Below are 13,935 nucleotides of genomic sequence, written 5' to 3' on the forward strand. Positions count from 1 at the left end.
CTCTGTGTTTTTCTGATGTGCATCAGCAGCCAGTGCCTTATGGGTTTATAATAGTGATTCTAGAGGACTTTGCACTGTTTAACTGTGCAGCTTGTGCTCCTCAGTGGAGCAGCAGCTGGGGGTTATTAAGAGACTTCCTCCAGGGGTGCTGATTAAATTGATTGAATTCTCAGAACTGCTCTGCAGTGAGTCACTAAAAGCATGCTAGTGGGTTTTTTTGGCTCTCCTCCCTCACCACTCAGAGCAGAGGCACCAGCTCTTTCACACGGTGCTGTTCTGTATGCTGTAAAGAGACTGTTCAGCTTTGCTTGTGTGCAGGAGAAGGGAGTAAGCAGTAAAGTAGGTGAAGTGAAAAATAGAACATAGCTATTTTTGCATTTATGTGCTGGTAGAAGTGCGAATGGAGCCATAGAAATACACATATGTGGAACGTTTTGCTGAGTGTTTTACTATTTCATTCATTCAAGTGAGGTAAATTTGCATTCAAAAGCTTAACTGAGCAGTTGACTCTGTGGTAAGCATGATGGTGGACTCTGCCAGAGAGTTGAGCTTTGGTGGGTCTGGCTAACAATGCAAGTAAGTTATTAAAATTTGCAAAGAACAAAACACTACCAAACATTCTGCAGTGTCACATAATCCACAGATTGCTATTGATAGATTGTTATTGGGAATCTCATGTTATGCTTGGACAGCTTTTTTTTTTTTCAAAACAAGCTTGAGAGGAAGAAAAATTATCAAGAGAGAAACTAGAAAAAAGTAATTGTAGAAGGTTTTCCATTGTTCTGAGGAAGGCTGGAAAAACTGTAACTGCCTACTTGACAGATGTTATGGAACAGATTGCTGAGTATGTTGTCTGGTGAGCTATGGGTGAGAGAAGTGTATGAGTGACTTTGATCCGCTCACGAATGTGAAGGCTCAGAACAGGAGACTGAGGAGTCTCCAGTGGGTGGCATGAGCCGAGGTAATCCTCAGACCCCAGGATAGAGAGGTATGTGGCAGAAAAGCTGGGCACAGCTGGAGTCGATGTCGATTTGCAGGAGGCTGAATGGGTAACTTGTTCCTGCACCTATATCTGTTGTCCTTTGGGGTCTTTTCCTCATCTAATTGTCTTAATTCAGTTTATGCCCATTAAATTGACATGTGTATTAAAACCATGGTTTGCCACTTGGTGAGTTTTAATTGCTATAATGCTTTCCAAAATAAATAAACAATAGAAATAAATTTTCCAGGAGTAGTTTAGGGGAAAGGCATCTTTATTGTTGTTTTCACACCACAGGGAAAATGTAAACATCATCTGTTTGCCACCAGAGATAGGGAAAAAAAATCTATATTACCTCTTTTGGATTCTTAAAAGTCATAAAGTCATGCAAAATTTCTGCCTTCTATTCTGGATAATTACAGTGGTTCCAAAACAAGGTCACATCCAAGGAGAGCTTGGATTGTCTTTTTATCTTTTTATGACCAGTTTTCATTGCAGTGAACTGGCAAATGATTAAAATGCAAACAATTAAAATTAAAACACATCAGAGCATATAATTCAGTTACTCCCAAAATGTAATAAAAAGGTGTCTCCCTGATCAATAATTGCTTATTGTGTCTTTATGAAAATAGTCAGATGCTCAGTTATTTCTTTGGGAGTGTCACAGAAAGGATAATGAATGAAGCAGGATGTTGTAAATAAGGAGATTGATTGCAAAAAGACCATCACAGGATTTAGCAATTTGCATATTAAAGTGAAAGAAACCGCTCTGGATGCATTTCACACTTTTTTTTCAGAATACCTGCTGGTTTTTTCCATCTACCTCAAAAATATTACTTGAAATTTCAGGAGAATTTTTCAAAGCTGCCAGCCTGTAGGGTTACGTTGTGCCACAGAAATAGCCCTCTTCAAAACCAGGCCTATTTTTGGAAGGTGTAGATTGTTGCATGCGATTAACTTGGGATATTAGCTAGGTTCAGGATAAGAGCAGTAAGAGCTTTGATGTATATAATTGAAGAAGCCAGCCAAGAGATAAGTGATCCTGATCCATGTGCTTAAGGTCACTGAAATAACCACCATGTCTGATGAGGAGATCAGAGCAGATTTTGTTCCTAAGTCAGGTTTTCCTGCTGTCTCAGACTTATACTCTGTAGAAAAAAGTATCTGAATTATCTTTTTTTCCTTTTAAACTGTTGTTAATTAATAATATATATAATTATATATATATTATATATAACTGTATCTACATTATAGAGTTGCAATACTGCATTAAAACATGTTAAAGTTCTGAAATGTCACATTTTTATGTAAAATCTGTGGTACACTGCTTTTTGCAGAACATTCTTCTCAGTTTTAAAATAATTTTTAATTTGTCTTTTCTCTTTTATTTTCCCTTAATACCTCTTCATGTTATCCTGACTTTCTGGGGCTTCTTCATAAAAGAAACCAAGGGAGTTCAGATACTTGTAGCCTGAAAAACAAGGGATCCCGAAAAGATTTCCACAAAACGCTTCAAAAACAAACATTTGAATCAGAAACATTGGATTCTGGTGATGCAACTTTTCAGGTACATTTTCTTCACTTTGGGAAAAGTGATCAAATACATCAGCTTCCCTCAAAAGAAGCATCTGGTGTGACCTCCCCCGAGTGTTGTGTGCAGTTTTGGCCATTGCAATATAAGAGAGATACAAAGCTGTTTGAGAGCATCCAAAGGAGAGACACAGAGATGTTGAAGGGCCTTGTGGTGAAGCTGTATGAGAAGTGCCTGAGGTTGCTTGGTCTGTTCAGCCTGAAGAAGAGGACACTGAGGGGAGACCTCATTGCAGTTCACATTTTCCTTGTGAGGGGAAGAGGATGGAGAGGCACTGATCTCTCCTCTGTGGTGAAGAGTGACAGGACCCAAGGGAATGGACTGAAGTTGTGTCAGGGGAGGTTTGGGTTGGATATTAGGAAAAGGCTCTTCACCCAGTGGCACTGGAACAGGCTCCCCAGGGAAGTCATCACAGCACCGAGCTTGACAGAATTCAAGATGTCTTTGGACAATGCTCTCAGGCACATGGTGTGATTATTGGGGTATCCTGTGCAGGGCCAGGAGCTGGACTCTGTGATCCTAGTGGGTCCCTTCTAGCTCAGCATATTCTGTGATTCTGTGATCTGTGATGGCATCAAGTAGAGCACCATGCTCGCCATTAGGCTTCATGGCAGAGGGTTAAGAGGCATTAAGATCCCCTCTGCCAGCTCACCAAGAGCCATTCCGTGATACCCTGGTGCCCAAGCCACACCTTGCCACTTTCTTGTTTTCCAACAGGCTGGACCCCAACATATGCCTGCTCTCCCGGAGGAGGCTTCCAGGCCAAGCCTGGGCTGCTCGGACCTGGAGCTGCGCAGCCTGCAGCCGGACCCGCGGCTGGAGCAGCTGCTGCGGCACGTCAGCGCGGAGGAGTTTGAGAGGCTGAACGAGGAGGCACGCCGCACCAACAGGCACCCCGAGCTCCTCGCCCTCTACCCCTCCGTGGATGAGGTGAGCTGGAAGCCGGCTGTCCTGCCCATCTGTCCCAGCACACCTGAGGTTAAAGCTGCATCACAGTAGATAAACACGACACTGCTCTCAGTGTGGGCCAAGCCACATGCTGGTGATATGGCTATGTCAGAATGTGACCTTTCATAGTAGCTTGTACTTGGGATCCACAACTGTAAATATGTGGTGTAAATGCCAGTTAGGGGTCAGGAATGTAAATACTCATAAATAAATAAATCTATTTTCTTTCATCTCTGGAGACATTAACTGCCCACTAAGAGGGGGAAGATGCTAGTCTGTAGCAGTAGCTCAGCTACTGTCACATAGATGTTTTATGCAAGTGTGTAAATTTACAGTTGTTTTAATTGAGTATGACTGTTTAATGATAGGAAGATGCAGTGGAGATACGGCCAGTACCAGATTGCCCAAAAGAACATCTGGGCAACAGGATTTTGGTGAAGCTGCAGACTCTGAAGTAAGTAATCCTTCACAAGCATTGCTCACCATTTCTGAGTTCACAACAGTGTGCAGATGCACATGTTGTTGCACCACCACAGCTGACCCTTACAACTGCAGTTGCTGCTTAAGTGTTTTTTCTTAGTATAGCAGAGAATTTTTTCTATCTGTCTTTACAGAAGTCTTTAACATGCCAGGATGAAAAGGGGTTGGGAGTGAACCCAGATGTTATATTAAAAAAAAAAAAAAAAGGTGATTGGTGTCCTATGCACTGCTGGACTTTCATTGTCGTTTAACCCCAACCAACATCCAAGCCCCACACAGCCAGTCACTCACTCCTCCACCGACAGGATCGGGGAGAGAATCAGAAGGGTAAATCTGGAGAAGTCATGGGTTGAGATATAGACATTTTAATAGGGAAAGCAAGTGGCCCAGAGATAAGCAAAGGAAAACAATGAATTAATTTGCAGATTCCCAGTGGTAGGCCGGTGTCCATCCATCTCCAGGAGAGCAAATCCACATGTAACATGACCCAGGAAGACAAACACCATCAGTTCAGATTCCACCCCCTTGCTCCTTTTACCCCCCATTTGTGTTCTGAGCATGGTGTCGCATGATCTGGAACATCCTTTGGTTATTTGGGGTCACCTGTCCTATCTGTGTCTCCTCCTAGTCTCCCACACTTCCTAATCTCCTCACCAGCGGGAGGAGTAACAAAAGCAGAAAAGGCTTTAATTCTGGGCAAGCCCTGCTCAGCAACAGCAAAAACATCTTTATATTATCAACCATGTGTTCAGCACAAATCCAAAACCCTAAAAAACCAGCACAATTTCATAAACAGGAAAAAAAAAAGAAAATTTTAACTGATCTGTAAGACCACCATACTGTCAAATTTAGAAAATGCATGCAATCTACTACTCTTCCTCTCAAAATCATCTAATAAAATGCACTAATAAAAAAATCCTTAAGACTAAGAATTAGTCTGGAGCTAAAAATTTATCTGCGTTTTTTTAATGAAAGTGCCAGTCAAAATATAATCCTCTTTTTTTTTTTAATACACAGCCATATGACTGCAGTATCAATCAGTGTCTTGTGTGTCTTTCCCTAACAGATTTGATATAGAGATAGAACCTTTGTTTGCAAGTATAGCTCTCTATGACATAAAGGAAAGAAAAAAGGTAAGTGTATACACAATATTTTTGTTCACTTGGCCTGAGTTTTTATCTTCAGAGTAATAACTTAGGAAAACTTACAAAAAACTTTCTACTTTTTTACGCATGTAATCTGATTCAGGATTCTTGTTATTCAGTCAGTCATATGCTTGTAATTATTTATTTTATAGCTGTAGTTACAACTTTTAATTTGTTTGAAATAAAATTTTAAGCATTTTTGCTTTACAACGTATTTTAACCCCTTTTTTTCTTTTCAAGATCTCGGAAAATTTTCATTGTGACCTCAATTCTGATTCATTAAGAGGATTCTTGTGTTCTCATACGCCCTCCATTGACTTGTCTACTCAGGCAAGATCAGCAATATTTTCTGTCACTTATCCCTCACCAGATATATACCTGGTAATAAAGGTACGTTACAGTGGTACTTTGACACCATTCTGCTTGTTCCCAGCTTTTCCTGTTGTCTGACTTCACAGAACTGACAAACATGGCTTTTGTTTAGATGAGATTAATTATGACAGTTTAATAGTAGCAGGTGAGCAGGTGTCCAGTGGTATATCTCATTCTCAAGCTATGAAATTGTATTAGTATCCCATGTACCACTATGTACATAGAATTTCCTCTTTCTGCCAAAGGGACATCAAAAATATAGAGAAATAAGGCACTTTTAAAATTTTATTTATAATCTGTGGGGTTTTTTTGGCACTGGTTTAGTGAATTTTGCATCATTTTTTTTGCTTAATTCTGAAACTGAGTTAGCCTGAACTACTTCATTTGGAATGTGTTAATTATCCTGATTTCAGTGAAAATGCAGTAGTAAGTGATTGACCCTGTTGTCACATATATATTTTCTGCTTTTTAACAGATGGAAAACTAGAGGGTTTAGTATCAGTTACTCCATAAAGACAGTTTTAAAACTTTATATATCTAGGCGAGCTCTTTCAAATTGCAACTTGTTACTATTTGGATTACATTTTTCCTTTAATTGTCTTATTGCATTGCTTTTTGTAGATAGAAAAAGTGCTTCAGCAAGGAGAAATTGGAGACTGTGCAGAACCGTACATGGTTCTTAAAGAAAGTGATGCTGGCAAGGTAAGTAAATAACTGTAAAGAATATTTAGATCAAAAAAAGTATGCTAAAAACAAACAAACAAAAACAACAGAAAAAGACCAGACCCTTTGAAATAAGATGAAATTACAAAAACACTGGAGGTTAGCTGGTTAGCTCATCCATGGTGCAAGCAGTTTGATGTCTGTGGCTGACAGGAAGAAATCAGGAGAAAGCAAGGTGCATTATTTTTACTGACCCCTTTGGACATCAATACTGACAATCGTGAGTCATGAAGCAGATAGGGGTGAGCAAAGGAAATTACTGAAATGTAGAATTGGCAGAAATACTTGTACCTCAGAGAAACACTATTGATTTGGATGGGCAGATGGCCTGTTGTAGTTTGCAGCTGTCTCCTTCAGTACTGGTGTCCATAGATAATGAGAGTTCTGTTCAGGGAATTCACAGTCATTTACCTCCCTAGAACAGACTGACAGTGTTTGCTGGGCTTCCACAAGTCTCAACTTTAGAATATTGCTTTCAATAGAATGTTTTTGCTGTATGTGATGAAAGAAGTAGAACCTGTTAACGTTTCATGGTGATTGTTCATTCTGGATTTGAATATTACTGCAAAAAGACTGGCTTTCTATATTTCTATAATGCAAATGAACTAATTGAAAAGAAATTGAAGTGAATGTACAAATCAAAACAGCTACCATTCTGTCTGTGATATAGCAAGAAAATATGTGATACCAATACAAGTTATTTACTGAACTGTAAATATGTAACTTACATTTTTGTCTATGATAGCATTGCAATAACTGATTGCTTTTGAAACAGCCGATATTTCCTTTGTTTCAGACAAAAGAAAAGATTGAAAAACTGAAAGCACAAGCTGAATCCTTTTGTCAGAGGTTAGGGAAATACAGAATGCCATTTGCCTGGATTCCCATAAGCCTGAGTAATTTCTTCAACATTTCAACACTTGAACGAGAAATACAAGAAGCTGAAGGTTTAAACGGTACTTGTCTAACTTTTCTAAGGCAAAATGACTCTTCAGTAGGACTGAGTATAGGCAACAATGTTATTCATTCTGGCATCAAAAGTGAATCACAGGTTCAAAGTCATGTCTTGTCAGCTTTCCTTTTCAGTCCTACAAACACTTACATATTAATTGTGGTCATCATGTTGTCTCTGCATATTTATTTTTATGTCTGCTAAATATTCTTTCATGGTTTAAGCCCAATTTTCATTGAACACTGGCTTTGTAGAAGTAAAATTCCCTTTGCCCACAGAGTTAGCTAGCAATACTGAGCAGGACCATTGTTCAATATGCTTAATGACCCATGAACTAAAAATTTAAAAAATTCTTTTGCTCTGCAGCAGAAATATGTCACTTCAATGTCCTAGCATTCCACTATTTCACATAGTCTGAAATAAAAGAAGCAGAATGTTTTAGGTGGCCTATCCTCTGATGTTGGTGAGATTTTTCTATGATTTTCTAGTGTATTCTGAGAATCTTTGTACTGCAGCAAAAAGCAAAAAACAAGATGATGATACAGTTGATTTCCCTTTGAAGGGAAAGATTCCAGTAGTGACAAGAAGGCAACACTGCTGCAGGCAAGAAGGCTTTCTGAGAGAAGTTTCAACTCAGATGATCCAGCATCAACCAAAACCCTTAACACCTTCTTTAAACAGGTACTGGATTCTCTTTACTTCTGATTTCATAAGACTTTTTTTTTTTTCTATGCAATATGAATTGTGTTGGGAAAAGGTGCCAGTTATATTTGCGTGGGGACAGAGGACAACTGCAGTCAAGTAATTAGCAACCCACTGTTTGGATGCCTCAAGGACATAATTCACTCCTGAACATTTTGTCCGTGTTATGAAGTATTGTTACAAAGGTGCTGATTTTTGTCTTTCTCTTGGTAGGAAGGAGACAGGCTCAGTGATGAAGATCTGTTTAAATTTTTAGCTGATTTCAAAAGATCATCTTCCTTGCAAAGAAGAATTAAGACTTTACCAGGTACATAATTAATTTTGGATGGAAGCTGTTATATGTATTTTTCTCCCCTAAACTGTTCTGTAAATTCCAAAACCAAAACCTATTTGACTTGGGTTTAAAGCCTATAATATGTGCCATTATGGAGCTTCCTGGGTTTCTGGTGTCTACCTGAACACAGATACTTTTGATTTTTTTTTCCTGCATGAATGAGTATGGAGATTTAGATTTAGCTTGATTTTTTAAAATTATTTGTTTTTCTCCCTAATTTACAGTGTACCTACTGGATATCTTTTGTTATTATTCAAACAATTTGAAGACAGCTCTTTAAAGCAAATTTCTAGGTTCCTTGCTACTTCCCTGCAGTGCTTTGAAATGGTTCATATTTTATGGAGAGATATTAAAATATGTACATATTTCATCTTAACTTGATATTAAAGTCAGCATTAGTTAACAAAGCAGAGAAGTATAGGCAGTGTTTAGCTACTGTCTAACACCTGACCAGCATAATTTTTCTTTTCAAGTAAATTACAGGTCAATCTCTTCTGCATTGTGGAGGAACCTTAAAAAATATGAACCGAGGGCAAAGCTGTTCTTTCTTTTTAGCTGATTGCCAGAAATGACAAGTCTGAGCGCCACAAACGGTTTTAACTTACCACAGCAGAGAATTTAAATTGAAAGTCTGTTTATAGTGGGGTAAATGTTATCATATTAACTGTACAAGTGCTCACCACAGAAAGCCTAGCTTTCCTGCTGGGCGGTGCCTGTTTTGTCAGAGATTAGTCTGAGCACAATCGGAGGGGGAGGGGAAGTAAGAGAGAACTGTAGTAGACAGCACACCTTTTGTTTTTCTCCCAGACAAATATTATATCACCTGTGTGTGAGAGGCACTAGAACATCAGACAGCATATAATATTCTATCTTTTTTTCGATTTTCTTTGAAACAGTACAGGGTAGACTTAAGGAGCTATGTGCTGCCCTGACTGTGAAGGGATGTGTGTAGGCTACTTACTCTGTATCCTTCTTATGTACCTATGATTTCTTTCTCATGCAGCTCAAGAACCAGTTCTTTTTTCTGCGCTGTTGCTATGTAACCTTACTTATTGTTTTAATTTTTCTTTTATTATAGACTGATCAGTTTTAAATTTTTGTTAAGATTTTGTGATTTAATTTTAAAGGAACACTTAAAGTAGAGATTTCCCCAGCTCCAGAAAACATTGGTTATTGTCTGACACCAGAACTACTCCCAGTGAAGCCATTTTCAGAAAACCGTAATCGCCCTCTCAAAGAGATTTTGGAATTCCCAATTAGAGAAGTCTATGTTCCCCACACCATTTATAGGTAAGAAATAGCATATATTTTTAACATTTATTTGAAAAATGTGATTCAGATTCTTTTTCAGAAGTAGAAACGAAAAATATTTTTTTTTAAAGCCTAAAGACAATGTGTTGGACTGAAGATTTAATCTTCCTAGCCATTACAAGATCTTCCTGCATGATATTCCATAATGTGTTTAGTAATCTAGTTGTGCTGTCTTTTGAAAAATTTTCTCTATAACATTAAAAAAAAAAAAAAATCTCCTTTGACAATTGTCATTGATTTCATATCTATCATCTATCTATCTATCTATCTATCTATCTATCTATCTATCTATCTATCTATCTATCTCCTATCTATCTCTCTATTCTCCTTTGTGTTTGTTTGGTTTGGAGCTTTATTTTTTTGACAGTAGATCTTATTATCATTTTTAACACTTCTAGTAAATTTTTATGCTGAGTTGTTTCTATTGTTAATTTGAGTCATCTGAGTATCTGAGGAAATAATGTGTTGCTCTATGAACTTTTTAACTATGAATGAGAGTTCTATGCTCTGTAATTTAATTTCTTTAAATCTGTTCTGTTATGATTGTTTCAAGGTGATCACAGAACTCAGTAGCGTGCAAGTGAGAAATTCCAATAATTTATTTCTTAATAATCTGGAACATCTGAGTGTCCTATAGGAATTTAACAGCAGAAGAATATGTTTCAAGATGTTTGTGCAGTATTTCATTGCTAGTGAGTGATGTTACAGTAATAGCTAACAGTAATTCTGATGGGGCAAATTGCAGTATTACAGATACAGAAATGTCTTGAAATAATGACTTTCATCAGACCATTGTGTTGGTCAAGATAAGGGAGCTTCTAACAAAAAAAAAAAATAGATGATACTATTCTAAGGGGGATCTCTGATCCTTAAAACAGTAGCTAGATACTGTATTGTATTAATGGCAAAAATATGACTACCAATAAGGAACCACAGAATGAAGGCACAGAATAAAGCAACGTAAAGCTTACTCATTTCTTGTGGTGGAAATTAGCTGCTCACTTGACCCAGCCCAGGAGGAGACAAGGACAAGATGTGTGGTTCTGTACAACTCAAAACTGCACCATGGCAAACTAATTTATTCTGTGGAAATGATTCACACCTTCACAGTAAACTAGAGATCTGTTCGGCTGTTGGTGACACCTGGATTTGTGTCTCAGCTTTAAATGAAAGCAAAAAGAGGAAGAGATCTTATCTTACAATAACAACTTGCAGTGTGGTATCAGCAGGAAATAAGTAAGCCAGTTTGACTATAGTCTCATTAGAAGTTTTGGAGGAGTTACTCCTGGGCACAATTCAGTGGTATTCAATCTCCTGAGGGCAGCTCACAGCACCAGTACACTAAAATGCAGAGAGTTATGGTACTTCTTCTCTGTGTATCAAAGATAGATTTGGATGGTGGTAGAACTTTAATGCAGACATTTCTATAGGGAAAGTAGTCTTTATAGAATTGAAAGTAGAAATGCAAATTAATGTGAGCAAATATGCCTTTTTTAGTTTAATGAAAAAAATAAGATAGAATTTTAACTAATTGACAAAAAACATTAGTAACTACTGTGTTTCTGAGCTGTAACAACAGCTGAGTCTGCACAGAATATTCTCCCTTTAGTTCTCATTAGCAGCCAGACATAATGAATGTCATAATGAATACTTCTGCAGCCAGACATAATGAATATCAAAGCCACAATGCTGAAAATTAATTTGTGCTTCTCCTAAAGCAAATTTGGTGTCTGCATACCATCCTTCTGTTGCCAGGGTGTCTGGATTGAATACATACATCCACATTAGAGGAAATGCTTGCTATCGCTCAACAGTCACACTCTCTCAGCAAGAGTTCACACCTCACATGCTTAACCTTTGCTTTTAAATCTCCATTTTGATTTTCACACTAAGTAAAAGTCATAGCAACAAGACAAAGTAGGATTTGTTCACCCTAACTTTTAATAATGAAGACAACATCTATAAAGAATAGTTGCCTTCATTAATCTTTACATTAATTAGTGAATCAATGGTAATGACAAGGCTGACATGCATAGGTGATGTAGGCCAATGAACAAGTCCAACTATAACCTGGCACTGCCAAGTCCACCACTAAACCATGTCCCTTAAGCAGCACATCTACCTGTGACTTCACAACTTCCCTGGACAGCCTGCCAATGTTTAACAGCCCTTTTGGTGAAGAAATATATCTTAATATCCAATTTAAAGCCCCCTGATCCTCCTTTTCTCCAGGTTATACCGTCCCAGCTATCTCAGCTGCTTGTCACAGGACTTGTGCTCCAGACCCTTCCCCAGCTCTGTTGCTCTTCTCTGGACACACTCCAACACTTCTGCATCCTTCTTGGAATGAGTGGTTCAGAAATGCACACAGGATTTGAGGTGTGGCCTCACCGGTGCTGAGTACAGGGGGCAATCCCTGCCCTGCTCCTGCTGGCCACGCTGTTGCTGGCACAGGCCAGGTGCCATTGGCCCTCTTGGCCGGCTCATGCTCAGCTGCTGTCACCAGCACCCCCAGGGCCTTTTCCTGTGGGCAGCTCTGCAGCCACTCTGCCCCAGCCTGTGGCACTGCCTGGGGTTGCTGTGACCCAAGGGCAGGACCAGCCCTGGCCTTGTTGTACCTCACACCACTGGCCTTGGCCATGATCCAGCCTGTGCAGATCCCTCCATGGAACCCTAAAGACCCTTTGCTTAATAACTGCCATGCAATTTTCGTTGCTTGGTTTTCCACACAGTGAATACCATTTTGAGTCTGAGATTAAACTAACCCATGAGGAGTAACTCTGAATTTTTAATAGAGCCAAATACAAAGTGTTTGATATTATTTTATTTCCTTTCTTCCAATCTGAAAATTAGAATCATCCTGTCTTACTTAAGCAATTTGATAGCATTTAGTCATAGATGTGAGTCATGGCTTGCTAGGGCCTTAAAGGTGATTTAGTATTTTCTAATTTTCGGAAATAAGTCTGCAAACCATAAGCACTATAAGTACATAAGTCCCCAGACACTGTGGGGAGAGTTTGTCAAAGATATTTCAGAGGAATGAATTGTTGGGTTTTTTGGTTTGGTTTGGTGTTTGGTTTTTGGTTTGTTTGGGGTTTTTTTTGGTCTTGTTTTTCTTGTTTGTTTAGTTGGTTGGTTGGGTTTTTTTTGGTTTTTTTTTAATAGCTTTTTCCTTTGTGAAAGGAAAAATGGAGCCTCTGTTATAGTCTTTGAACTCAGGTCTTGCAAGCCTTTTTTTTTACTGGTGTAATGCCATTATTTTAAATGATGCTATTTCTGATTTATGCTAGAGAGATCAGCCAGCCGACTTTCTTTGTGCACTGTGAAATTGAGCACTTCTTTTTGTTGTGTACTTACATTTCTTTAATAAAAATATTTCCCTGAAATTGTCAAAACATTCCAAGATTTATTTCTTTCATACCCCTCTATTTTTAATAGGAAAAATCATATAATTTAAAGTTTGTTTGTCATTTTATTTTCTCATTAAATATTAATGAAAATGATGCTGTTTACTGCCACTATGAAATGTTGGTTCTGAGGAAGAGGGATTTGTCACATCACTTCTGCAGTAACTCAGCTTAACCAGGCACAGGAAGTCCTGCTTGCGATAGGGGTAGTACCTAACGCTTAGGGGATTTTTGAAGGAAGGGAAAAAAAAAACCTTTTCTTTGTGGTTTTGTTTCATTTAATTTCAAACCACTTAGCAATGTTGTCAGACTTGCAGTGTGAGCAAACTTCTCAGTCTGCAGTGTCAGCTGGAGGCCTATGCTTTGGTGGTAATTGTTCTACCCCATCCTTGACAGGTTTGTGGTGAGGACAGGTTATTGATGAATGATGGCGTCTCACTCCTGTTATTGCTCTCACAGCATTATTTACTCCTCTCTGCCTCTCTGCCTGTGGAATCCAGAGAGAACATGTTTACTACATGTGAGTCTTCTAAGGGTCCTTTGGTCTAGTTTTACATCTGTTCACCAACTCTTCAGATGATTCAAAACTTTAGCAACATGAAAAAAATAATTCAAACTATTTTCCAAATTACTCATCCTAAAATATGGAATTTATGACTCATACACATCCTCTTGTTGAAGTTCTGTCACTGTGCTTATTTTCCTAGTCAATGACTGACTAGAATGGGTTTCCAAGTTTAGTTAAGCATTTGTGATATGCTTTTTAATTTTTAACCTTCTTTTTGCTGAAGACTCCCCACAAAAATTGTGAAAGAATCAACAAATATTGAAAATTGTAACTAATGGGTACATCAGCTTTTCTGTCTAGTACCATAAGTTTTAAATGTCAGTGTTAACATCACTCCTCACCTACAGAACATTCAGCAGGGGCTACTTGCACGTATGTTGAGTTTTGCTCTGTATGGAATTCTCATCACAGTCATCAGTGAAG

The 13,935-nt window shown here is 38.4% G+C and overlaps 1 protein-coding gene across 3 annotated transcripts in view; it reads left to right on the forward strand.

Annotated features, from left to right (window-relative positions):
• DOCK8 (dedicator of cytokinesis 8) overlaps positions 1-13,935 on the forward strand; it is a 91,487-nt gene that overhangs the window by 26,868 nt on the left and 50,684 nt on the right. For all 3 annotated transcript variants that reach the window (XM_030259076.4, XM_030259080.4, XM_030259079.4), the window contains 10 exons: positions 2,423-2,546; positions 3,288-3,500; positions 3,887-3,972; positions 5,065-5,131; positions 5,384-5,533; positions 6,137-6,217; positions 7,035-7,194; positions 7,753-7,871; positions 8,106-8,199; positions 9,354-9,516. In XM_030259076.4, the coding sequence (XP_030114936.4) occupies positions 2,423-2,546; positions 3,288-3,500; positions 3,887-3,972; positions 5,065-5,131; positions 5,384-5,533; positions 6,137-6,217; positions 7,035-7,194; positions 7,753-7,871; positions 8,106-8,199; positions 9,354-9,516 (1,257 nt within the window). The remainder of the gene's footprint in view (positions 1-2,422; positions 2,547-3,287; positions 3,501-3,886; positions 3,973-5,064; positions 5,132-5,383; positions 5,534-6,136; positions 6,218-7,034; positions 7,195-7,752; positions 7,872-8,105; positions 8,200-9,353; positions 9,517-13,935) is intronic.

This window comes from Taeniopygia guttata, chromosome Z (genome assembly GCF_048771995.1).
Source record: "Taeniopygia guttata chromosome Z, bTaeGut7.mat, whole genome shotgun sequence".
Taxonomy (NCBI): Eukaryota; Metazoa; Chordata; class Aves; order Passeriformes; family Estrildidae; genus Taeniopygia; species Taeniopygia guttata.